The sequence below is a fragment of the Nerophis lumbriciformis genome, linkage group LG11, assembly GCF_033978685.3.
Source record: "Nerophis lumbriciformis linkage group LG11, RoL_Nlum_v2.1, whole genome shotgun sequence".
Classification (NCBI taxonomy): domain Eukaryota; kingdom Metazoa; phylum Chordata; class Actinopteri; order Syngnathiformes; family Syngnathidae; genus Nerophis; species Nerophis lumbriciformis.
This window is the reverse complement of record NC_084558.2, coordinates 5,589,516-5,617,257: the sequence shown is the minus strand read 5'-3', so window position 1 is coordinate 5,617,257 and position 27,742 is coordinate 5,589,516. Positions and strand designations below refer to the sequence as shown.

Sequence of the window (27,742 nt, the reverse complement as noted above, 5' to 3'; positions counted from 1 at the left end):
TAATTTATTAATTGTATCACAACATAATTGTAGGTACATGTATTTTCCGTCCTTTCTTGTACAGTAAATTTGGTTAGTACTTATTTTTCTAATCAGCCTGACCTGAGCCTAAGATGTATGTGTCATATTCTTTGTGATTAACACATGGTTTTATATAACTTGACGAGGTTATAAACTGTAAGTAGGTTAGATATAATTGTTGAATATGATTAAAATCAAGAGTAAGATTACTTACACAGTGTTACTATTTAAGTGGACCCAGAGGCCCTCTGTTTATTCAATCAATCAATCAACTTTATTTATAGAGCACATTTAAAATTTACCACAGGGGTAGCCAAAGTGCTGTACAATGAGCAGGTTAAAAGATAAAACGAGTACCGAGCAAACACAACACAACACAAACAGAACACGATAAAAAATAAATTATTAAAATAGAATTAATAAAAACATAAAAACATAAAAACAGGATCACAGCAGGTGTATTATGGGGCGCCATTGCAGGGTGGATATCACTCAGTGTTAAAAGCCATGGAATAAAAGTATGTTTTTAAGAGAGATTTAAAAACAGGAAGAGAGGAGGCTTGTCTAACACTCAGGGGTAGGTCGTTCCAGAGCTTGGGAGCAGCAACGGCGAAAGCTCTGTCACCTCTAAGCTTCAGCCTTGTGTCAGGGACCGTCAACAGCAGCTGATCGGCTGATCTTAAGGATCGGGTGGGGCAGTAAGGCTGAAGGAGGTCGGAGAGATAGGTTGGCGCGAGGTTGTTTAGACATTTAAAAACAAATAAAAGGAGTTTAAAATGTATTCGGTAACGCACAGGGAGCCAGTGAAGGGACGCTAAAATAGGGGTGATGTGCTCACGTCTGCGGGTCTGTGTTAGCAGACGAGCAGCAGAGTTCTGCACGAGCTGCAGGCGGGCGAGGGAGGCCTGGCTAATGCCAACATACAGGGCATTACAATAATCAAGACGAGTCGAGATAAAAGCGTGGATTAATTTCTCAAGATCATGTCTTGATAGAAGCGGTTTCACTTTCGCTATTTGGCGTAATTGATAAAAGCTTTTTTGAACGACGCTGCTGATTTGTTTTTCGAATTTAAAATCTGAGTCAAACTTTACCCCCAGGTTTGTGACAGAGTCGCTGAGATACGGGGTCAGAGTGCCGAGGTCAACGTTGGGGGAGGGAGAGCGACTTGGACCGAACAACATAACTTCTGTTTTATCTTCATTTAGGCTCAGGAAGTTAGCTGAAAGCCAGACTTTGATGTCGTGCAGGCAGTCAATAAGACGTTGAACCGTGTTATTTTGTGCCATGGGAAAATAAATCTGGCAATCATCGGCATAAAAATGAAATGCAATACTGTACTTCCTAAAAATAGAACCAAGGGGGAGAAGGTAAAGCGCAAATAAAATTGGGGCAAGGATTGAGCCCTGGGGGACCCCATGTGGTAAAGGAGCTGTGGACGACATAAAACTGTCTACTTTTACACAAAAACTCCTGTCGGTTAGGTACGACCGGAACCAGTTGAGGGCGACGCCCTTAATGCCCACACAGTTCTCAAGACGAGTGATTAAGGTGGCGTGGTCGACGGTGTCGAACGCAGCAGACAGATCTAAAAGCACCAGGACAACATATTTACCAGAATCAGTGGACAGGAGGATATCGTTAATGTATTGTTATTGTGCTATATACTATTTACAAAAAAGACTCAGAAGTGTAAGAAAATATCTAGGGATGTCCGATAACATCGGCCTGCCGATACTATCGGCCGATAAATGCGTTAAAATGTAATATCGGAAATTATCAGTATCAGTTTTTTTATTATCGATATCGGGTTTTTTTTCAGGTTTTTTTTTTTTCTTTTTTTTTTTAATTAAATCAACATAAAAAACACAAGATACACTTACAATTAGTGCACCAACCCAAAAAACCTCCCTCCCCCATTTACACTCATTCACACTCATTCACACAAAAGGGTTGTTTCTTTCTGTTATTAATATTCTGGTTCCTACATTATATATCAATATATATCAATACAGTCTGCAAGGGATACAGTCCGTAAGCACACATGATTGTACTAACTTTTAACAGTTAATTTTACTAACTTTCATTAATTACTAGTTTCTATGTAACTGTTTTTATATTGTTTTACTTTCTTTTTTTATTCAAGAAAATGTTTTTAATTTATTTATCTTATTTAATTAATTTTTTTTAAAAGGACCTTATCTTCACCATACCTGGTTGTCCAAATTAGGCGTAATAATGTGTTAATTCCACAACTGCAGATATCGGTTGATATCGGTATCGGTAATTAAAGAGTTGGACAACATCGAAATATCGGCAAAAGCCATTATCGGACATCCCTAAAAATATAATTGGAAGACAATCAATTATGAAAGCTTACTGGATTAATATTTTTGAACTTTTTAAACATCTTGCAGATGCACTAAATTTTCAATTGACGCCTTGTGCAGAACTGACTATTTTTGGAATTCCACCCAACTATCAACAAATTAAGCAGACTGTGGAGGGGGGCGTGGCCTGCGGACCTGCAGCGAAGCGGGGTGCGCCAGGACCGGCTTCGAGATCAGCGACAGTTGCGTAGATGGCCCACCTGGGCCTGCTTATCTAATCACCTGTCGCTCTGTTAAAAGGCAGCAGCCGGGGAGGAGAGAGGAGGTGGAGTTGGAGCACGAGCGAGAGCGAGCAGAGACAATTGCTGAAAAGCACACCAGAGACAATTTATTGCAAAATAAAACAGTGTTCTCAACCCTGAAAGGAACTGTCATGTCCGTGCTTGGTGGTCCGAAGAACCCGGAAGGGAGAAACCTCCACACAGACTTTTAGGGATAGTATCGCCTTTGCATCATTAATAGCTCGTAGAAGGATTTGATTGGAGTGGAAATCACGGTTTGTCCCCAAGGCCTCCGTATGGCTTAAGGACTTCATGTTTTTCTTAAATTTAGAGGAAAAGAAAAAAAAATTGCCTGTTTTTTTCAGCACCTGTATTATGATTTCCATATCAAATAAATAAATAAATATTTTTTAAAAAAAGAAGACGATCTTCTTTTGCACTCGTGCATACGCAATGTTATCAACAACCAGACGGGATACATTGTGGTTGTCTACAATAGTCCAACTGCTCACCGTAGTTCTTGATGAGTTGTGCCGCTGGAGAATCGGAGCCCTCCGTGAAGTCTCTGATGGCTTCAGAAGCGTGCGAGTCTTTTCTGGCGCAGACGTTAGTAATGAGCATGTTGACCTGTTCAGCCAATCGACCCGCTTCTTTGATCCGACTCTCTTCGGTGGAACTCAGCAGGTGCGTCTTTCTCAAGTGTAGCAACAAGCCATGCAGGAACGGGGCGCTGGTGAAGCGCCGCAGATGGTCTTGGTGGGTTTGGACCCAGTCGAGAGCTAGTTTGGGGGGGGGAACATTAAAGTAATCATTTTGGATATCGTCTTGAATTGGAAAGCCTCACCTGGGGGTTGGGTCTTGGACGGTGGCGAGCAGGAAGTAGACTGAAGATACACATAGCAGTCACCCTGCCAAGTTATGGCTGTGCTTCTGTCCAGGATGGAATTGTAACGAGCCTTCTGCTCCATGATGAGCTTTTCTGAAAGAAGTGACACTTCAACATGAGCGTCCTCTCGTGAAGGGACATTCAGGGGCTGGTCTGCATGTCAAAGAGAAGAGATAGCACGAATCTGCATATGCAGCAAAGTTGCAAGACTGTAAAACAGGGGTCTCCAAATTACGGCCCGCGGGAAGTCCCAAGTTAAAAAAAAAATATATATAGATTTTTTTTTTTTATTATAATTTTTTTTAATCTGTCCTTTCTAATCCATTTTCTTGTTACACTCGGTGTTTCCTAGCCACTCAGGCAAATCATTGGTTGCCATCCACAAGCTTCTGGCAAGCTTCTGGTTGAATTTTTGACCACTCCTCTTGACAAAATTGGTGCAGTTTAGCTAAATGTGTTGGTTTTCTGACATGGACTTGTTTCTTCAGCATTGTCCACACGTTTAAAGGGGAACATTATCACAATTTCATAAGTGTTAAAACCATTAAAAATCAGTTCCCAGTGGCTTATTTTATTTTTCGAAGTTTTTTTCAAAATTTTACCCATCACGCAATATCCCTAAAAAAAGCTTCAAAGTGCCTGATTTTAACCATCGTTATATACACCCGTCCATTTTCCTGTGACGTCACACAGTGATGCCAATACAAACAAACATGGCGCATAGAACAGCAAAGTATAGCGACATTAGCTCGGATTCAGACTCGGATTTCAGCGGCTTAAGCGATTCAACAGATTACGCATGTATTGAAACGGATGGTTGTAGTGTGGAGGCAGGTAGCGAAAACAAAATTGAAGAAGAAACTGAAACTATTGAGCCATATCGGTTTGAACCGTATGCAAGCGAAATCGACGAAAACGACACGACAGCCAGCGACACGGGAGAAAGCGAGGACGAATGTGGCGATCGCCTTCTAACCAACGATTGGTATGTGTTTGTTTGGCATTAAAGGAAACTAACAACTATGAACTAGGTTTACAGCATATGAAATACATTTGGCAACAACATGCACTTTGAGAGTGCAGACAGCCCAGTTTTCATCAATTAATATATTCTGTAGACATACTGTCAGGACTTGGACTATGGCTTGGAGGTGGTCTAGCTGGGGGTTGCGGCTTGGCATGGCGAAGCTGAGTCACCCCACCTGTACAGTTCCCAGCCCTAGCCCCCCCCCCCTCAAGGAGCGGATACCAGATGCGCTCCCCGCGGTCTGGAACCGTTTTTAGGGCTGGGTGGAGGGAGGTCAGGAGGGGGGCAGAATCCTCCCCACTAAATTGTCCAAAAAATATTTCTTTTTCCCCCACCTGGTGTTGTGTGGGCGGAAAAAAAGAAACATTTTGTGACAGGGGCGGGGCTTGAGTCTTGGGGGGCAAGGACTGTCCCAGTGAGCGGGTCTGTGAAAAAATGTTCTGAAAGTGTCTGATTCTGGCAAAAAAGTCCTTTGGTGGTGGCTGATAGACAAAGTTAACAGAATTTAAAAAAAAATCTTGGTCTCTGACGTCATCACCAGTGGGTGGGGTGACGTCATGACAAGGCGGCGGCGTGATGTCATCTGCGGGAAAACTTTTTTGCTGACGACATCTGTCAGGACTTGGACTATGGCTTGGTTTGTTCTCCCGTGGTGCAAATGAACTGGACTGGTCAAGGCTTGAAGGTGGGTACATGATTTATTTTAAACTATCAAAAAAGGAATAAACAAAAAGCGCGCACAGTGGCGGAGAATAAAACTAGACTTTAAACACAAAACTTGCACATTGGCAGAAACTATGAACAATTAAACAAAACACTAACTGTGGCTTAACAAACAAAAACTTACTTGGCATGGAACCGGCATGAAAAAAAGAGTAGCAAGGGTCATCAGGGTGTGGAGAGTGTGCAGGAGCATAAATGTGGTGCGGTATGGGGTGCGAGGTCGTCAGAAAAACAAACTGAAAAACACTGAACTTAAATACTACAGACATGATTAACGAAAACAGGTGCGTGACTCAAGACGTGAAACAGGTGCGTGACGTGACAGGTGAAAACTAATGGTTGCTATGGTGACAAGACAAGGGAGTGAAAAGCCAGAAACTAAACAAAACATGACTTAAAACAAAACATGATTACACAAACATGACACATACCCTCATCCGCTCTCTTTTCCTGAAAGCTGATCTGTCCAGTCCAGTTGGAAATGCATCTGCTTTGAGTGTCGCAGGATATCCACACATTCTTGCCATCTCTGTCGTAGCATAGCTTTCGTCGGTAAAGTGTGCGGAACAAACGTCCAATTTCTTGCCACTTTCGCATCTTTGGGCCACTGGTGCAACTTGAATCCGTCCCTGTTCGTGTTGTTACACCCTCCGACAACACACCGACGAGGCATGATGTCTCCAAGGTACGGAAAACAGTCGAAAAAACAGAAAATAACAGAGCTGATTTGACTCGTGTTTGTAATGTGTTTGAGAAAATGGCGGATTGCTTCCCGATGTGACGTCACAGAAAGGCGTTTAATTCGCCAAAATTCACCCATTTAGAGTTCGGAAATCGGTTATAAAAATATATGGTCTTTTTTCTGCAACATCAAGGTATATATTGACGCTTACATAGGTCTGGTGATAATGTTCCCCTTTAAGTCAGGACTTTGGGAAGGCCATTCTGAAACCTTAAAGGCCTACTGAAATGCGATTTTCTTATTCAAACGGGGATAGCAGGTCCATTCTATGTGTCATACTTGATCATTTTGCGATATTGCCATATTTTTGCTGAAAGGATTTAGTAGAGAACATCGACGATAAAGTTTGCAACTTTTGGTCGCTGATAAAAAAGCCTTGCCTGTACCGGAAGTAGCAGACGGGTAGCGTGACGTCACAGGTTGTGGAGCTCCTCACATCCGCACATTGTTTACAATCATGGCCACCAGCAGCGAGAGCGATTCGGACCGAGAAAGCGACGATTTCCCCATTAATTTGAGCGAGGATGAAAGATTCGTGAATGAGGAAAGTGAGAGTGAAGGACTAGAGGGCAGTGGGAGCGATTCAGATAGGGAAGATGCTGTGAGAGGCGGGTGGGACCTGATATTCAGCTGGGAATGACTAAAACAGTAAATAAACACAAGACATATATATACTCTATTAGCCACAACACAACCAGGCTTATATTTAATATGCCACAAATTAATCCCGCATAACAAACACCTCCCCCCTCCCGTCCATATAACCCGCCAATACAACTCAAACACCTGCACAACACACTCAATCCCACAGCCCAAAGTACCGTTCACCTCCCCAAAGTTCATACAGCACATATATTTCCCCAAAGTTACATACGTGACATGCACATAGCGGCACGCACGTACGGGCAAGCGATCAAATGTTTGGAAGGCGTAGCTGCATGCGTACTCACGGTACCGTGTCTGCGTATGCAAATCAAAGTCCTCCTGGTAAGAGTCTCTGTTGTCCCAGTTCTCCCCAGGCCAATGGTAAAGCTTAACTGTCATCTTTCGGTAATGTAAACAATGAAACACCGGCTGTGTTTGTTTTTGCTGCAGTCGGCCGCAACACACCGCTTCCCACCTACAGCTTTCTTCTTTGCTGTCTCCATTGTTCATTGAACAAATTGCAAAAGATTCACCAACACAGATGTCCAGAATACTGTGGAATTTTGCGATGAAAACAGACGACTTAATAGCTGGCCACCATGCTGTCCCAAAATGTCCTCTACAATCATTGACGTCACGTGCTGACGTCATCATACCGAGACGTTTTCAGCAGGATATTTCGCGCAAAATTTAAAATTGCACTTTAGTCAGCTAACCCGGCCGTATTGGCATGCGTTGCAATGTTAAGATTTCATCATTGATATATAAACTATCAGACTGCGTGGTCTGTAGTAGTGGGTATCAGTAGGCCTTTAATTCTAGCCTGATTTAGCCATTCCTTTACCACTTTTGACGTGTGTTTGGGGTCATTGTCCTGTTGGAACACCCATCTGCGCCCAAGACCCAACCTCCGGGCTGATGATTTTAGGTTGTCCTGAAGAATTTGGAGGTAATCCTCCTTTTTCATTGTCCCATTTACTCTCTGTAAAGCACCATTTCCATTGGCAGCAAAACAGGCCCAGAGCATAATACTACCACCACCATGCTTGACGGTAGGTATGGTGTTCCTGGGATTAAAGGCCTCACCTTTTCTCCTTCAAACATATTGCTGGGTATTGTGGCCAAACAGCTCAATTTTTGTTTCATCTGACCACAGAACTTTCCTCCAGAAGCTCTTATCTTTGTCCATGTGATGTCAGATGAAACAAAAATGTAGCTGTTTGGCCACAATACCCAGCAATATTTTTGGAGGAGAAAAGGTGAGGCCTTTAATCCCAGGAACACCATGCCTAAAAAAAATGTTCCTCTACCAAGTTTTGAACTCAGGGGCCCGTATGGTGTCATTTGGCTTGATTTGGCCACTGGACTGCCAGTTGTATACCTCTGCTGTAAAGTATATACAAAGTAAAATTATACACATTAATCAAAAATTATTATTACAAAAATTTTCATAATAGTAATTGATTATATAATTATATCGCAGTAGGCCTACTGTATTCATTTTACAAAAATCATATTGTTGTGCCTTAATTATGCAGGCAGGATTCATTTTTAATACATACTTAATTGCCAGATTTGATCATTATTCATAAAAAAATTACTAAAATAAATTAAAAGCTAATTTTGATTAAGACAGCTGACATATGTAATGGGTATTGCTTTTTGTACAATACATGTTTGTGTTAGGATTTATTTGGTATGTAATTGGTATTTAATGTATTATTCATATTGCGCGAGCAGCCTTTCTTATGTTTAGTGACATTTCTGGTTCTTTGGTTGAGCAACACAAAGAAACTTTTATTTGAACTTCGAATACGACCACTTATTTTTGTTAGCACTTTTAGAACTGCACTGGTTTCTATTTATTTGGTTCAGTTATTTCGCCACATGAGGTGCAGCGAAGTGTTTGAAACAGCTCACCAGAGAAAATAATAAAAACACTTTCAAAGTATTTCGCTGCCTGTCAGTTATATAATGCACTCGCTTGACGGATGCATGAGACAAATGGCTTCCTGTGTGGTCTGTTGCTCATGTCAACATGACCTCAAACAAACAGAACTCAGGTAGCAACGGCTTTTTCATTGTTGATTTTGAAGGAATCCTAACAATGAATAATAAACAATATGCAAAAGTGACTGCATAGTAGAGATGCGCGGATAGGCAATTTATTTCATCCGCAACCGCGTCAGAAAGTCGTCAACCATCCGCCATCCACCCGATGTAACGTTTGATCAGAACTGCACCCGCCCGCCATCCGCCCGTTGTTATATATCTAATATTAATTAAAAAAAAAAAAAAAAGGGTGAAAACTACGCGAATTGCACCTTGTGCAGACAAGATTTTTCGATCGGACACGGAGGAATTAGCGATGTAAAAGACCACGTTGGGACAAAAAAACACAAGTCTAATGCCGTTGCTAGCGATACAAGTGGAAAACTTTCAACGTTTTTCGTCGCCCAAACAGATTCTTTGGATGTGATAAATGCCGAAGTTTTATTTACGGAGGCAATAATTGAGCATGGACTTCCAATCGCACTGGCTGATCACATGGGACAGTTAATAATGTAATGCAACCTTTAAAAATCATTACGCGGTGATCGCGATCCCAAAAATAAACTTTTCTTGCATGATAATGTCCAGAAAAATTTGCTTTATATTACTATAGAGTCCTTTTAACGAATGAGTTTGATGGTTTATCACAAACCTTAAATGAAATTCCATGGCCACCGTCCTGCTCTCTATATCAACCAGGGTGAGCCCCACCCCTTTCGTGAGCGCACTGCGAAAGCGGACGAGGCGGGGTGTCGGTGCGGTGGGCGCGGTAGTGACCCTGGACGTGCGTCGGGCCCTTCTCGCGGATCGCCTCAGCTATGGCTCCCGGTGGGGCCCTCTCGGGGGAAGGGGCCTCGGTCCCGGACCCCGGCGAGGCGTCCCTTCTCCGCTCCGTAAAAGTGTCCATCTCTTTTCTTTTTTTTTCTTCTGTTGTGGCATATGCAGCAGGTGCCTGCTCGTTTTTCGTATGTGGGTAACAACATTTAACTATGTATATATATTTCCGAATTGGTTTAACTGCCACCCGCAAAAAAAATAAAAAAATTTAAAAAATATCTAATTAATCCGCCCGACCCGACCCGCGAGCGGATAAAATCTTATTGTTTTTAATTTCATCCGCCCGATCCGCGGATAATCCGCGGACTCCGCGGTTGTGTCCGCAAACCGCGCATCTCTACTGCATAAACTCCGTAGTAAAATTTGAAGACCCTTTCAAAATTGCAAGAATTTATATTTTTCCGGTGTTAGATCTTAAAATTTTGAATAGAGACGAAAAAATAACTTAAGAATTTTACTGCAAACAAGCATTAAACTGAAATAGGCTGATCAGCAAATCAAAAGTTTAAGACAGGGGTGTCATCGAGGGCCACATCACAGCAATGGCTGCTTTCAGAGGGCCGCTTTCTAAAAATGTATTTACATTATACATATACATTAACCTGTGGTTAATCCTGATTAATCGAAATGCACATGACTTAGACTTGGACTTAGACTTCCTTTTTAATGTCATTCAAATTTGAACTTTACAGCACAGATAAGAACGAAATTTCGTTACATAAGCTCATGGTAGTGCAGGATAAAAAAGCAATAAGGTGCATATATAAATAATAAATATATATAAATAATATATAAATATATATATAAAATAAATAAATATATATAGATTACTGTACAGATAAATATGTTGCACTTTTTCACATGCGTCCACGTTTATGGATGTATGTTATATTGTCTTTTTTATTCCAGCGAGTTAATCCATTTTTGGGGGGAGTTGAGGGGATAATTTAATTATGATGCGTTCAAGAGTCTTACGGCCTGAGGGAAGAAGCTGTTACAGAACCTGGAGGTTCTGCTTCGGAGGCTGCGGAACCTCTTTCTAGAGTCCAGCAGTGAAAACAGTCCTTGGTGGGGGTGGGAGGAGTCTTTGCAGATGTTCTGAGCCCTGGTCAGGCAGCGGCTTTTTGATTGATTGCATTTGATTATTAGATTTTTATATGTATAACTTGCTTTAAAATCATAAATAAATGTGACAAGCAGGAATGTAACTATTTGTTTTTATCTCACAAAAATAGTTTTGCAATACAGTATATAATAATATAATTGGCATGATCAGATAATATTAAAGTTTAAAATATGCATTTTTTTCTGTCAAAATTGAAAGAACGAATGCATTTAATTAAAAAAATAAAATAAAATAAAAAATAAAAAAAGTATTTTATTGAAACCCATTTTTTCCAGGCTTTCGGGGGCCACATAAAATGAAGTGGCGTACCAGAATTGGCCCCCGGGCCTTGAGTTTGACACCTGTGGTTTAAGACCACACCACTTCCTTTTTTTTCTTCAATTTAAGGCTCTTAAGAACCTTCTTAACAGGCACGTGCGTGGGCATTTTGGGGGGTGGGGGTTCAAGCCAGCAAAAAGGCACCTGGTGTGGCGTTGATGACTTCAGGATGTAGAGACAAGATATGGCGTGCAGTTAATATGTTGATCTACTAAACAAACCTAAAACTAGTGCAGTGAAGGAGTGCACGGAAAACAAACACTGCTGAGTTGCAATACCAGAGGACAGAGCTGGCAATTATATCATCCTAATTGGCAACCAGGGACAGGTGTGTCCTGATTGCCAATCAGTGACAGGTGAAGAAGCCAGCGCCCAGACTGGACAAAAAAATGAACAAAAAAGAGGCGAACAGGAAATGGAATACAAGAGTGTCGGACAGGGAATAAAATAAAATACATGAACATAAGAAAAAAAATGTGCAAACCTGACACACCCATTGCGGAAATTATTCATAAATGTATTATTATCAGAGGTGTGGACTCGAGTCACATGACTTGGACTCGAGTCAGACTCGAGTCATGAATTTGATGACTTTAGACTCGACTTGACAAAATGTAAAAAGACTTGCAACTCGACTTAGACTTTAACATCAATGACTTGTGACTTCACTTGGACTTGAGCCTTTTGAATTGACATGACTTGACATGACTTGCTACTTTCCCCAAAACCCAAAGATGAAAAAGTTATTCGGGAGCGCCCCGTATTTTTCATTGTGTACTTGTCTATCAGCGTTGCGTGTGTCAGCTGGTGTGGTCTCAGTACAACAGCCAATCAAATTAGATCTACTTTGTTTTCATCACACAGCATTCATCCAATCAAATTGCAGGACAACCAACGAAGAAGACATGTCCAAACCACACGCCAGTGAACAAAAAATGATACCTAAAATAATTTTGTTTGGGTATAAAAATTACGAGGTGGTCAACACAAAACGGTTTGCAGTATGCAACACATGCGGTTCGAAAATTACTGATGGAGAGGCAACAACTTCCAACTTCGTCCGGCATTTGAAGTTGCACAAAGAACGGTAAGTTTTGAATGTAAGATAACGTTTATTGGCTAAGTAACGTGACTTTTATTTGCTGTGTAGTTAAATCAGTGAGGCTGTAAACTCACTGCTAACGTTATAACGTTATTGCAAACACGGGAATCTGTTGCAGTTCACTACCTTATTCATACTTTTTGTTCAGTGATTTTTTTCAAGCAGGGTTACGTTAGTCAATATATCACACGTAACGTTAGACGGCGGTCAGCAGCACCGCGTATTTTAGCCACCTAAAAAAAGACAAAAATAGTAAAATAAAGGTCAGTTAAAATGTATACTATATTATGAATATGTGTACCGTTTTAGCTAGCTTTCTGACATACTGTTGGTTGTTTACCTCAGTGGTCCCCAACCACTGGGCCGCGGCCCGGTACTGGTCCGTGGATCGATTGGTATCGGGCCGCACAAGAAATAATTTTTCTTTTTCTTCTTTTTTTAATTAAATCAACATAAAAAACACAAGATACACTTACAAGTAGTGCACCAACCCAAAACAACTCTCTCCCCCCTTTTGTTCTGGGCATTGAACATAAAGACTCTTCCTTCACTGTTCCGAGTGGCCATGAGAGTCTTGGCAGTGCCTGCCTCCAGTGCTCCAGTGGAGCGAGTTTTCAGCCATGGTGGCATCATACTACGCCCCCATCGTGCACAAATGACTGACAGACTCTTGGCTAATTTGGTCTTTTGCAAATGCAATGCAGCATAGGGCCCTGACATATAAAAAGTACAACTTTTTTGTTATGTTCACGTATATGTCATGTTTTTTCAATGTTAACACTTTTGTACAAATAAGTACATTTGAACTTTATTTTTCAATGTGTTTGTTCTGTAAAGGAATGAGTTAATGTTTAAAATGACTGGTTAATAGTGCTATTATAAAGTGCAATGTCAGCACAATTTTCTTTCCTGCAATTTAAAATGCACTTGTTTTAATAAATAAATACAGCATTTGAAAAGCATACACAATCTGTGTTAATATATTAGTCTGTGGTTAAAAGGACTTGAAAGGACTCGAAACTCATAATGCAGGACTTAGGACTTGACTTGAGACTTTCCAGTCTTGACTTTGGACTTGACTCGGGGCTTGCCTGTCTTGACTCGGGACTTGACTCGGACTTGAGGGCAAAGACTTGAGACTTACTTGTGACTTGCAAAACAATGACTTGGTCCCACCTCTGATTATTATGATAAGAATCAATGCAGATATTTTCTACTACTACAGTAACAAATACAAACTCAATTGAATAAATGAAGATGTGTGTTCAGTACACATGACATATCACTAATATACAACAAATGTAGTCACCAGACTGGAACGTTGCTCAGCTTAAAGGGGCCGCGAATGTGCAAAACCAACTTTTCTTACCTCTTGGTACCTTTTTTTGTGTGTATTTGGGATCTGCATAAGTCCCGAAAATGTCAACTCAAACAACGGAAGAAGCATGGCGGGATATTCATAAAACAATCTTGCTTTGCATCATCCATCAATCCATTTTCTAGCGCGGGGGTGATGGAGCCTATCTCAGCTGCTTCGGTACACCCTGGACAAAGTCGCCACCTCATTGCAGGCCTTCTTCCATCATACATCTTCCAATCCAGCCGTTTTGAATTTGCCCCGATGGTGACGTCGGTTGGTAAATTGACGTCTATTTCCAACATGACAAACGTCAGTAAACAGCTGTAAGAGGCTTTGTCTTGTTTTTAAAATGTTGTTCTTAAACCTCAGCCCAGTAGCGACAGGATGTTTTCAGCAGCCCTAATGTTGTGGTTCATTTCTAACCAAGCAACAAGAATAAAAATCAAAAGTAATTTCAAAAATGTGTTTTTTCTCCATCTGTTCGACGCTGGCTGTCAGAGGAGACGTACTGTAGGCTTACCGCTGCATGAGAAGGAGGAGGCTTGTTCAAGCCATCGAGCTGTTTTCTTAACTTAATTTCCACAAGGACTCAAATATCCAAGCATATGTAGGAGGAACTGCACTGCAAAAACTGAAATCTAAGTATGATTAAATATCTCAAATAAGGGTGATATTTGCTTATTTTCTGTCTGATAAGATCATTCTTCTCACTGAGCAGATTTTAAGTTAAAGTGTTTTACTTGTTTTAAGTGTTTTGGTCCTAAATTATGTCAGTAAGATATTACAGCTTGTTGCTGAGATTTTGATGACCTATATTGAGTAAAACATGCTTGAAACTAGAATATCAACTGATGCAAAGCTGTGTCATCAACACTCACAAGTATAAAACTACTTTTTAAAGTAATAATTTCTTATTTCAGGCATGGAAAAAAAAAATCATGACTTTGACACAATTGTGTCTCATATTAAAACAGATGACAGCCAAATGGACTTTGCTGGTTTATTTTCAACGAAACAATAGAAAATACGTACTCATATAGTAGTACAGTTGTTATTAGTGAGAATATACTTATTTTAAGTAGGGATGTCCGATAATGGCTTTTTGCCGATATCCGATATTGTCCAACTCTTTAATTACCGATACCCATATCAACCGATATATACAGTCGTGGAATTAACACATTATTATGCCTAATTTGGACAACCAGGTATGGTGAAGATAAGGTACTCTTAAAAAAATGTATAAAATAAAATAAGATAAATAAATTAAACACATTTTATTGAATAAAAAAGAAAGTAAAACAATACAAAACAGCTACATAGAAACTAGTAATTCATGACAATTAGTACAATTAACTGTTAAAGGTTAGTACTATTAGTGAACCAGCAGCACGCACAATCATGTGTGCTTACGGACTGTATCCCTTGCAGACTGTATTGATATATATTGATATATAATGTAGGAACCAGAATATTAATAACAGAAAGAAACAACCCTTTTGTGTGAATGAGTGTGAATGAGTGTAAATGGGGGAGGAAGGTTTTTTGGGTTGGTGCACTAATTGTAAGTGTATCTTGTGTTTTTTTATGTTGATTTAATAATAAAAAATAATAATAAAATAAAATAAAAAAATAAAAAACATACCGATAATTAAAAAAAACCATACCGATAATTTCCGATATAACATTTTAATGCATTTATCGGCCGATAATATCAGCAGGCCGATATTATCGGACATCTCTAGCTGTAACCCATTATTCATATTTACATTGTTTCTAATGGAGAAATTTGCTTCACTATACAAACTTTTTTGATTTGCGCCCCTTATTTAAGAACCAATTAAAGTTAAAGTTAAAGTTAAAGTACCAATGATTGTCACACACACACTACACTGCAAAAAGTCAGTGTTCAAAAACAAGAAAAAAAAATCCAAAAATTAGGGGTATTTTATTTGAACTAAGCAAAATTATCTGCCAATAGAACAAGAAAAGTTGGCTTGTCGAGACTTTCCAAAAGAAGTAAAATTAGCTAACCTCAATGACAATATATTGATATATAATGTAGGAACCAGAATATTAATAACAGAAAGAAACAACCCTTTTGTGTGAATGAGTGTGAATGAGTGTAAATGGGGGAGGGAGGTTTTTTTTGGGTTGGTGCACTAATTGTAAGTATATCTTGTGTTTTTTTTTATGTTGATTTAATAAAAATAAAAAATAATAATAAAAAAATAAATAAAACGATACCGATAATAAAAAAAAACCATACCGATAATTTCTGATATTACATTTTAACGCATTTATCGGCCGATATTATCGACAGGCCGATATTATCGGATATCTGCAAAAAGCCAGTGTTCAAAAACAAGAAAAAAAAAATACAAAAATTAGAGGTATTTTATTTGAACTAAGCAAAATTATCTGCCAATAGAACAAGAAAAGTTGGCTTGTCGAGACTTTCCAAAAGAAGTAAAATTAGCTAACCTCAATGACCCCAAAAATACCTTAAAATTTTTAAAGGGGAACATTATCACAATTTCAGAAGGGTTAAAACCATTAAAAATCAGTTCCCAGTGGCTTATTTTATTTTTCAAAGTTGTTTTCAAAATTTTACCCATCACACAATATCCCTAAAAAAAAGCTTCAAAGTGCCTGATTTTAACCATCGTTATATACACCCGTCCATTTTCCTGTGACGTCACATAGTGATGCCAATACAAACAAACATGGCGGATAGAACAGCAAGGTATAGCCACATTAGCTCGGATTCAGACTCGGATTTCAGCGGCTTAAGCGATTCAACAGATTACGCATGTATTGAAACGGATGGTTGTAGTGTGGAGGCAGGTAGCGAAAACGAAATTGAAGAAGAAACTGAAGCTATTGAGCCATATCGGTTTGAACCGTATGCAAGCGAAACCGACGAAAACGACACGACAGCCAGCGACACGGGAGAAAGCGAGGACGAATTCGGCGATCGCCTTCTAACCAACGATTGGTATGTGTTTGTTTGGCATTAAAGGAAACTAACAACTATGAACTAGGTTTACAGCATATGAAATACATTTGGCAACAACATACACTTTGAGAGTGCAGACAGCCCATTTCAGGCGCGCTAAGAACATATATTTTTCCACGATTTCAGCACTCAGGTTAACCATACCTAAATAGACACAAAATTCTGCATTACACAAGACTACTCGAATGATTGAAAAAAATAAATGTTTTTAAGCTAAATTATTGGTAAACACAGTTTATGTATAATAATGTACGTAAAATCGCGAGTAATGAATAAAGTTTTCATCAATTAATATATTCTGTAGACATACCCTCATCCGCTCTCTTTTCCTGAAAGCTGATCTGTCCAGTTTTGGAGTTGATGTCAGCAGGCCAGGGAAGCTAGGGTCTTTATCGTTGGGAATGCATCTGCTTTGAGTGTCGCAGGATATCCACACATTCTTGCCATCTCTGTCGTAGCATAGCTTTCGTCTGTAAAGTGTGCGGAACAAACGACTGACCATTTCGTCGGCTTTCCCCACACCCTCGTATTTTGAAAAAATTTCGTCCAATTTCTTGCCACTTTCGCATCTTTGGGCCGCTGGTGCAACTTGAATCAGTCCCTGTTCGTGTTGTTACACCCTCCGACAACACACCGACGAAAGTGAGAAAATGAAGGATTGCTTCCCGATGTGACGTCATCGCTCCGAGAGCGAATAATAGAAAGGCGTTTAATTCGCCAAAATTCACCCATTTAGAGTTCGGAAATCGGTTAAAAAAAAAGAAGGTCTTTTTTCTGCAACATCAAGGTATATATTGACGCTTACATAGGTCTGGTGATAATGTTCCCCTTTAAGGTATTTTAAAAATTAGCTACCGTATTTTCCGCACCATTAGCCGCACCTAAAAACCACAAATTTACTCAAAAGCTGACAGTGCGGCTTTTAACCCGGTGCGCTTTATATATGGATAAATATTAAGATTCATTTTCATAAAGTTTCGGTCTCGTAACTACGGTAAACAGCCGCCATCTTTTTTCCCGGTAGAACAGGAAGCGCTTCTTCTTCTACGCAAGCAACCGCCAAGGTAAGCACCCGCCCCCATAGAACAGGAAGCGCTTCTTCTTCTACTGTAAGCAACCACCCGCCCGCGTAGAAGAAGAAAAAGCGCGCGGATATTACCGTACGTTTCATTTCCTGTTTACATCTGTAAAGACCACAAAATGGCTCCTACTAAGCGACAAGGATCCGGTTCATGAAAAGACGCAATCTCTCCATCCTCACACGGATTACTATTTCACAGCAACTGATATTCCTGTGAACCGCACTGTGGATACAACGGGAGCACGTACGGTGAATATTCGCACCACAGGGAATGAGAAGTCATCCTTCACTGTGGTTCTAGCTTGCCATGCTAATGGCCTGAAACTTCCACCCATGGTGATATTCAAAAGGAAGACCTTGCCAAAAGAGACCTTTCCAGCCGGCGTCATCATAAAAGCTAACTCGAAGGGATGGATGGATGAAGAAAAGATGAGCGAGTGGTTAAGGGAAGTTTACGCGAAGAGGCCGGGTGGCTTTTTTCACACAGCTCCGTCCATGTTGATATACGACTCTATGCGCGCCCACATCACAGATGGTGTCAAAAAACAAGTGAAGCACACAAATACAACACTCGCCGTCATTCCGGGTGGATTAACCAAAGAACTCCAACCGCTGGATATTGGTGTCAACAGGGCATTCAAATCACGACTGCGAACGGCGTGGGAACAATGGATGACCGAAGGCGAACACACCTTCACTAAGACAGGCAGACAGCGCCGGACGACATACGCCAACATCTGCCAGTGGATCGTAAATGCCTGGGCAGATATTTCGGTCACAACTGTGGTCCGAGCTTTCCGGAAGGCAGGATTCACAGAACTGCTGGACAACAGTGACACTGACTCCGATGACTTCGACGAGACGGAACCGGCCATTTTGGATCCCACATTTGCCCAACTTTTCAATTCGGACACCGAAGACGAAGAATTCGAAGGATTTACGAATGAAGAATAACTTCAGAAGGTGAGCGCTATGTTTATTTTGTGTGTTGTGACATTAACGTTCGAGCAACATTATGTTGCTATTGCTCTGCACTATTTTGAATTTTACTATGTTTGTGATTGCACATTTGCGTACATTTTGGGACAGAGTTGTTAGAACGCTGGTTTTTAATATATTATTAAAGTTTGACTGACCTATCTGACTGTTTTTTTGACATTCCCTTTAGCGCAGCGTAGGCGCGGCTTATAGTCCGGGGCGGCTTATAGGTGGACAAAGTTTTGAAATATGCCATTCATTGAAGGTGCGGCTAATAATCCGGTGCGCCTTATAGTGCGGAAAATACGGTAACCTCAATGACCCCAAAAATACCTTCAAAATGTTAAAGTATTTTTGGAGTCATTGAGGTTAGCTAATTAGGGCCCGCATGGCCCATTGTATAAGGACTCCCAAAGGGAGTCCTTATGCAATGGGACATAAGGACCTATTGAATTTGTAAGGTTTTATTCTTTATTCTTCCGTCGCCACATTAAACTGTAATTTGACCCACTTAACATGCTTCAAAACTCACCATATTTGACCCACACATCAGGACCTGCAAAAATTACCTTTTTAAAAAAAAAAAAACCCACAAAAGTCAAAATTGCGCTCTAGCGCCCCCGAGGGAAAAAAAAAAATAGACTGCCTATATCTCCCGCTAGGAAGATCGGAGAGACATGAAACAAAAACCTGTATGTAGGTCTGACTTAGACCTAGTTTTCATAATTGTCTATCATCGGGCAAAAATCAACAGGAAGTTGGCAATTCCCCCTTCAAGACAAAAAAGTACTAAAAACAGTCACTTTTGCCTCTTTGAGCTGTAATTTGACCCCCTTAACATGCTTCAAAACTCACCGAACTGAACACACGCATCAGGACTGGCAAAAATTGCGATCTAATAAAAAAACCTAACCCCAAATCTCAAAATTGTGCTCTAGCGCAATTTTTTAATGAAACGCACAAAAAACTGCTCCTCGGATGAAAAAACTGACAAAACTGCCTGTAACTCCCACTGGGAAGGTTGGAGAGACATGAAACAAAAACCTCTATGTAGGGCTCACTTAGACCTACATTTCATATATTGACAACCCCCAGCAAAAATCAACAGGAAGTTTGCTATTCCCCCTTCAAAACAAATTTTTGTAAAAACCGGTCACCTTCCTTCAAAAACTATCTCCTCTGAGCGCGTTTGTCGTTTCGGCTTCAAACTAGCACAGGAGAGAGATTAAACCCTTGTGTATAAAATAACAGAACAGCGTTTTAATACCTGCTCCGGTTTTGATTTTATGACCCTTCAAAGACCCGCTGCGCTGATGCTGCTGCGCTGCTGTTTTTTTAAGATGGCTGCTTAAAAGCAGGAAGCACCAGCGTGCCCACACAATGCAGACAAGGTAGGTACACTAGACTAAAGTATTGGGACACTTATGACTACCACCGGACAAAAGTATTGGGACACTTAGGCCGAAAACTGGACAAAAGTATTGGGACACTTAGGCCGAAAACTGGACAAAAGTATTGAGACACTTGGGACTACAACTTGACAAAAGTATTGGGACACTTGGGACTAAAACTGGACAAAAGTATTGGGACACTTAGGACTAGCACCTGCCAAATACGCGGGCCCGACCAACGCTGCTTGCAGCTTTAATTAGGGCCCGCAGTGGCCCATTGCAAAAGGACTCCCACAGGGAGTCCTTATGCAATGGGACATAAGGACCTATTGTTATTCTAAGGTTTTATTAGGGCCCGCAGTGGCCCATTGCAAAAGGACTCCCACAGGGAGTCCTTATGCAATGGGACATAAGGACCTATTGTTATTCTAAGGTTTTATTATTATTCTTTCTTATTGTTCCGCAGCTTTGCGCACTACTTTCACCCCCTTAACATGCTTCAAAACTCACCAAATTTGACGCACACATAAAAAAACTCCAACAAAACTCTTTGGTAAAAATACCCAACCCCAAAACTCAAAATTGCACTCTAGCGCCCCCTACCAAGTAAACTTGTTCTAACTCCCCGTACGAATGTCGTAGAGACATGAAACAAAAACCTCTATGTAGGTCTCACTTAGACTTAAATTTTATTAATTTATTTTCTCGGGCAAAAATCTACAGGAAGTTTGCTATTCCCCCTTCAACACTAAATTTTAGTAAAATCAGTCACTTTTGACTCTTTCAGCTGTACTTTGACCCCCTTAACATGCTTCAAAACTCACCAAACTGAACACACACATCAGGACTGGCAAAAACTGTGATCTAATGAAAAAACCTAACCCCAAATTTAAAAATTGCGCTCTACAGCAATTTTTGAATAAAACTGATAAAAAACTGCTCCTGGGAAGGAAAAAATTACAAAACTGCCTGTAACTCCCACTGGGAAGGTCGGAGAGACATGAAACAAAAACTTCTATGTGGGTCTCACTTAGACCTACATTTCATAAATTGACAACCCCCAGCAAATATCAACAGGAAGTTTGCTATTCCCCCTTCAAAACAATTTTTTGGTCAAAACCGGTCACCTTCCTTCAAAATCGTACTCCTCTGAGCGCGTTTGTCGTTTCGCCTTCAAAGTAACACAGGAGAGACATTGAACCCTTGTGAATACAACAACAGAAGCGCTTTTTAATTAAGTGCTCCGGTTTTGATTTTATGACCCTTCAAAGACCCGCAGCGCTGATGCTGCTGCAATGCTGTTTTTTCTACATGGCTGCTTAAAAGCAGGAAGCACCAACGTGCCCACACAATGCAGACAAGGTAGGTACACTAGACAAAAGTCTTGGGACACTTCAGACTAAAAGTAGACAAAACTATTGGGACACTTAGGACTAGCACCTGCCAAATACGCGGGCCCGAACAACGCTGCTTGCAGCTTTAATTTTACTTGTTTTGGAAAGTCTCGACAAGCCAACTTTTCTTGTTCTATTGGCAGATAATTTTGCTTAGTTCAAATAAAATACCCCTAATTTTTGTATTTTTTTTTTTCTTCTTGTTTTCGAACACTGGCTTTCTGCAGTGTGACTACTGAGTCATTTGTATTCTTAATTGCCATGTACAGAAGCGCAGTCTTGCAACACGTGATGCTTGATTTGAGTGACTATCACAGTGCAAACAATCGAGACAGCAACATGTATTATGTACCGAACAAAAACGCTTTGGTGTGAAGGCCAAGTTGTAGAACATGCAGTCACGCTCATAAAAACACTCACCGCTGGGTTTTGTCCTCAAAATTTGGAAGATGTTGCCACTCTGGTTGCACCCTGCCGCACACACATAATGTCCTCCAAAGTGGACCGCAGATGACGCTTTCAAATGCACTATATTTGCTATCCACTTGAGCGAGGACTTAAAAGAAGCAACAAAGCCTGAAATAATCGCTGCAGATGACACGTCGTGCTGCATCCCCTCGCGCGCTGATGTTCTCTTCCTGTGTTGTGGTTTCTCTGCAAAGGCGCTCAATGCTCCGAGTGTCACGCAGTTGAAGGCCTCAGTGTTCAGGCACCAATTTGTCTCCATTATGTTCCTTGGTACATTTACTAACGCGACACATCCATTTATTTCCTCAGCCAGTTAAATACCGATATTATAATCTGAATCATATCTGGATCCAAGCAATAGGATGATATCTACACAAGCATAACATAATAAAAGTAGATTAAAGGACACTCGAGAGATATAAGCATGTTAAATGGCGTCGATTGTGTGGGACTTCTTTACTGTTTTAGAGGAAGACTTTCCGCGTGCTATTTGCACCAAATGTTCTGTAAACATTATGCAAGGAGGTTAAAAAACAAACAAAAATTAAAGCTGCAAGCAGCGTTGGTCGGGCCCGCGTATTTGGCAGGTGCTAGTCCTAAGTGTCCCAATACTTTTGTCTACTTTTAGTCTGAAGTGTCCCAAGACTTTTGTCTAGTGTACCTACCTTGTCTGCATTGTGTGGGCACGTTGGTGCTTCCTGCTTTTAAACAGCCATCTTAAAAAAACAGCAGTGCAGCAGCATCAGCGCAAGCGGGTCTTTGAAGGGTCATAAAATCAAAACTGGAGCAGGTATTAAAAAACTGTTCTGTTAATTTATACACAAGGGTTTAATCTCTCTCCTGTGTAAGTTTGAAGCCGAAACGACAAACGCCCTCAGAGGAGATAGTTTTTGAAGGAAGGTGACCGGTTTTTACTAAAAAATTGTTTTGAAGGGGGAATAGCAAACTTCCTGTTGATTTTTGCTGGGGGTTGTCAATTAATGAAATGTAGGTCTAAGTGAGACCTACGGAGAGGTTTTTGTTTCATGTCTCTCCGACCTTCCCAGTGGGAGTTACAGGCAGTTTTGTAATTTTTTTCTTCCGAGGAGCAGTTTTTTCTCCGTTTTATTAAAAAATTGCTGTAGAGCGCAATTTTTGAATTCAGGGTTAGGTTTTTTTAATAGATCACAGTTTTTGCCAGTCCTGATGTGTGTGTTCAGTTTTGTGAGTTTTGAAGCATGTTAAGGGGGTCAAATTGCAGCTCAAAGAGGCAAAAGTGACTGTTTTTAGTACTTTTTTGTCTTGAAGGGGGAATTGCCAACTTCCTGTTGATTTTAGCCCGAGGATGTACTATTATGAGACCTAGGTCTAAGTCAGACCTACATAGAGGATTTTGTTTCATGTTTTTCCGACCTTCCTAGTGGGAGTTACAGGCAGTCTAGTTTTTTTTTTTTTTCCTAGGGGGCGCTAGAGCGCAATTTTTATTTTTGGGGTTTGTTTTTTTTATCAAAAGGCAATTTTCGCAGGTCCTGATGTGTGGGTCAAATTTGGTGAGTTTTGAAGCATGCTAAGTGGGTCAAATTAGTGTTCAAAGAGGCGGCGGTAGAATAAAGAAAGAATAAAGAATAATAAAACGTTACAATAACAATAGGTCCTTATGTCCCATTGCATAAGGACTCCCTGTGGGAGTCCTTTTGCAATGGGCCACTGCGGGCCCTAATAAAACGTTACAATAACAATAGGTCCTTATGTCCCATTGCATAAGGACTCCCTGTGGGAGTCCTTTTGCAATGGGCCATTGCGGGCCCTAAAAACGTCACACTTTAACACAGGGGTAGGGAACCTATGTGGCAGATGTGGCTCCTTTGATGACTGCAACTGGCTCTCAGATAAATCCTAGCTGACATTACTTAAAGGCCTACTGGAAACCACTACTACCGACCACGCAGTCTGATAGTTTATACATCAATGATGAAATCTCAACATTGCAACACATGCCAATACGGCCGGGTTAGCTTACTAAAGTGCAATTTTAAATTTCGCGCGAAATATCCTGCTGAAAATGTCTCGGTATGATGATGTCTGCGCGTGACGTCACGGATTGTAGAGGACATTTTGGGACAGCATGGTGGCCAGCTATTAAGTCGTCTGTTTTCGTCGCAAAATTCCACAGTATTCTGGACATCTGTGTTGGTGAATCTTTTGCAATTTGTTCAATGAACAATGGAGACAGCAAAGAAGAAAGCTGTAGGTGGGAAGCGGTGTGTTGCGGCAGGTGTTGTGCTGGATAACGCATTCCCGCCGTAGAATGCAACCCCTGACTGTTGTGCCGGATAACACAGCCGGTGTTTCATTGTTTACATTCCCGGAAGATGACAGTCAAGCTTTACCATTGGCCTGTGGAGAACTGGGACAACAGAGACTCTTACCAGGAGGACTTTGAGTTGGATGCGCAGACGCGGTACCGTGAGTACGCATGCAGCTGCGGCTTCCAAACATTTGATGGCTTGCCCGTACGTGCGTGCCGCAATGTGCATGTCACGTACGTAACTTTGGGGACTTTGGGGAAATATATGTGCTGTATGAACTTTGGGGAGGTGAACGGTACTTTGGGCTGTGGGATTGAGTGTGTTGTGCAGGTGTTTGAGTTGTATTGGCGGGTTATATGGACGGGAGGGGGGAGGTGTTTGTTATGTGGGATTAATTTGTAGCATATGAAACCCTCAGCCTTCCCGGTAAGGTCTATTCAGGTGTACTGGAGAGGAGGCTACGCCGGATAGTCGAACCTCGGATTCAGGAGGAACAGTGTGGTTTTCGTCCTGGTCGTGGAACTGTGGACCAGCTCTATACTCTCGGCAGGGTCCTTGAGGGTGCATGGGAGTTTGCCCAACCAGTCTACATGTGCTTTGTGGACTTGGAGAAGGCATTCGACCGTGTCCCTCGGGAAGTCCTGTGGGGAGTGCTCAGAGAGTATGGGGTTTCGGACTGTCTGATTGTGGCGGTCCGCTCCCTGTATGATCAGTGTCAGAGCTTGGTTCGCATTGCCGGCAGTAAGTCGGACACGTTTCCGGTGAGGGTTGGACTCCGCCAAGGCTGCCTTTTGTCACCGATTCTGTTCATAACTTTTATGGACAGAATTTCTAGGCGCAGTCAAGGCGTTGAGGGGATCCGGTTTGGTGGCTGCAGGATTAGGTCTCTGCTTTTTGCAGATGATTTGGTCCTGATGGCTTCATCTGGCCAGGATCTTCAGCTCTCACTGGATCAGTTCGCAGCTGAGTGTGAAGCGACTGGGATGAGAATCAGCACCTCCAAGTCCGAGTCCATGGTTCTCGCCCGGAAAAGGATGGAGTGCCATCTCCGGGTTGGGGAGGAGATCTTGCCCCAAGTGGAGGAGTTCAAGTACCTCGGAGTCTTGTTCACGAGTGGGGGAAGAGTGGATCGTGAGATCGACAGGCGGATCGGTGCGGCGTCTTCAGTAATGCGGACGCTGTATCGATCCGTTGTGGTGAAGAAGGAGCTGAGCCGGAAGGCAAAGCTCTCAATTTACCGGTCGATCTACGTTCCCATCCTCACCTATGGTCATGAGGTTTGGGTTATGACCGAAAGGACAAGATCACGGGTACAAGCGGCCGAAATGAGTTTCCTCCGCCGGGTGGCGGGGCTCTCCCTTAGAGATAGGGTGAGAAGCTCTGTCATTCGGGGGGAGCTCAAAGTAAAGCCGCTGCTCCTCCACATTGAGAGGAGCCAGATGAGGTGGTTCGGGCATCTGGTCAGGATGCCACCCGAGCGCCTCCCTAAGGAGGTGTTTAGGGCATGTCCGACCGGTAGGAGGCCACGGGGAAGACCCAGGACACGCTGGGAAGACTATCTCTCCCGGCTGGCCTGGGAACGCCTCGGGATCCCCCGGGAGGAGCTGGACGAAGTGGCTGGGGAGAGGGAAGTCTGGGCTTCCCTGCTTAGGCTGCTGCCCCCGCGACCCGACCTCGGATAAGCGGAAGAAGATGGATGGATGGATGGCATATGAAATATAAGCCTGGTTGTGTTGTGGCTAATAGAGCTTGTGTTTATTTACTGTTTTAGTCATTCCCGGCTGAATATCAGGCCCCACCCGCCTCTCACAGCATCTTCCCTATCTGAATCGCTCCCACGGCCCTCTAGTCCTTCACTCTCACTTTCCTCATCCACAAATCTTTCATCCTCGCTCAAATTAATGGGGAAATCGTCGCTTTCTCAGGTCCGAATCGCTCTCGCTGCTGGTGGCCATGATTGTAAACAATGTGCAGATGTGAGGAGCTCCACAACCTGTGACGTCACGCTACTCGTCTGCTACTTCCGGTACAGGCAAGGCTTTTTTATCAGCGACCAAAAGTTGCAAACTTTATCGTCGATGTTCTCTACTAAATCCTTTCAGCAAAAGTATGGCAATATCGCGAAATGATCAAGTATGACACATAGAATGGACCTGCTATCCTCGTTTAAATAATAAAATCACATTTCAGTAGGCCTTTAACACGATAAGTAATGAATAATTCCGCTGGTCATCACAGTGTTAAAAATAACCACGTATCAACCAGACTACAAAGCCATCAGAAAAACCATGCAGCAATAATGGTAAGAAGTATTTTATTTTTTTATTGGTTACCTTCAGAATAAGAATGTTATTAAAAAGAAAAATACTTATTATACTCTAAAAATGTTGGTCTTACTTAAAAATGCACACATTTAGTTGTATTCAGAGTTAAAGAATATGATATGGCTCTCACGGAAATACATTTTAAAATATTTGGCTTTCATGGCTCTCTCAGCCAAAAAGGTTCCCGACCGCTGCTTTAACACATCAAACTTTATCAGCCACCTGAAATGCCAGCTTGGCAATGATGGTGTTTTGAAAGCCTGCAAAGACGTCTGCTCTTCTATAGAAGCAATAAAATACTCAACGTGACAAAGTTATCGATTCAAACCCGGAATGAATAGAATACAAATAAAAACAGAAATTAATCAAATCAGCATAGAAAAAAAAGAATAAGTTAAATTAATGATGGCTTTAGCAACAATCTTATTGGCAAATTGTATACAACTTTAAATTGTAAAACAAAAAGATGTGTATTCGAACTGACAGGGCAAAAATATATTTTGGACAAATAAAGCCTATGTGGATATGTGTCGTGTAAATGTCTATTTCCTTCTCAATAAGCTGACATGCTGAGGAAATGGGTTCCAACTAGAGATGTCCAATAATATCGGCCTGCCGATACTATCGGCCGATAAATGCGTTAAAATGTAATATCGGAAATTATCGGTATCAGTTTTTTTTATTATCGGAATCGTTTTTTTTTTTAATTAAATCAACATAAAAAACACAAGATACACTTACAATTAGTGCACCAACCCAAAAAACCTCCCTCCCCCATTCACACTCATTCACACAAAAGGGTTGTTTCTTTCTGTTATTAATATTCTGGTTCCTACATTATATATCAATATATATCAATACAGTCTGCAAGGGATACAGTCCGTAAGCACACATGATTGGTCCACTAATAGTACTAACCTTTAACAGTTAATTTTACTCATTTTCATTAATTACTAGTTTCTATGTAACTGTTTTTATATTGTTTTACTTTCTTTTTTATTCAAGAAACTTTTTTTAATTAATTTATCTTATTTTATAAAAAAAATTAAAAAGTACCTTATCTTCATCATACCTGGTTGTCCACATTAGGCATAATAATGTGTTAATTCCACGACTGTATATATCGGTTGATATCGTTATCGATTATTAAAGAGTTGGACAATATCGGAATATCGGATATCGGCAAAAAGCCATTATCGGAAATCCCCAGTTCCAACATTAACACAGCTGTCATGGCAATGTGAAATGTCTGGCGACAGCCTAATCACATGATAAAAGAATTCCTCATTCGTGTTTGCATATTGTGGACTACATGTACCAAGTTATATGGCAATCTGAAACGTTGTAAA

General features: G+C 41.2%; 1 protein-coding gene across 4 annotated transcripts in view; it reads right to left on the bottom strand.

Annotated features, from left to right (window-relative positions):
- The window catches only part of nlrc3 (NLR family, CARD domain containing 3), a 68,245-nt gene extending 46,203 nt beyond the window's left edge, over window positions 1-22,042 (bottom strand). For 3 of the 4 annotated variants that reach the window (XR_009815933.1, XM_061967627.1, XM_061967629.1), the window contains exons 1-3: window positions 21,734-22,042; window positions 3,477-3,671; window positions 3,145-3,411 (exon numbers count right to left, since the gene is read on the bottom strand). Coding sequence is in view for 3 of the 4 variants with exons in the window: in XM_061967627.1 (XP_061823611.1) it covers window positions 3,145-3,411; window positions 3,477-3,671; window positions 21,734-22,040 (769 nt within the window). In the remaining variant the exon portion in view is untranslated. The remainder of the gene's footprint in view (window positions 1-3,144; window positions 3,412-3,476; window positions 3,672-21,733) is intronic. The other variant, XM_061967628.1, reaches the window with a different exon arrangement.
- Between the last annotated feature and the right edge of the window lie 5,700 nt (window positions 22,043-27,742).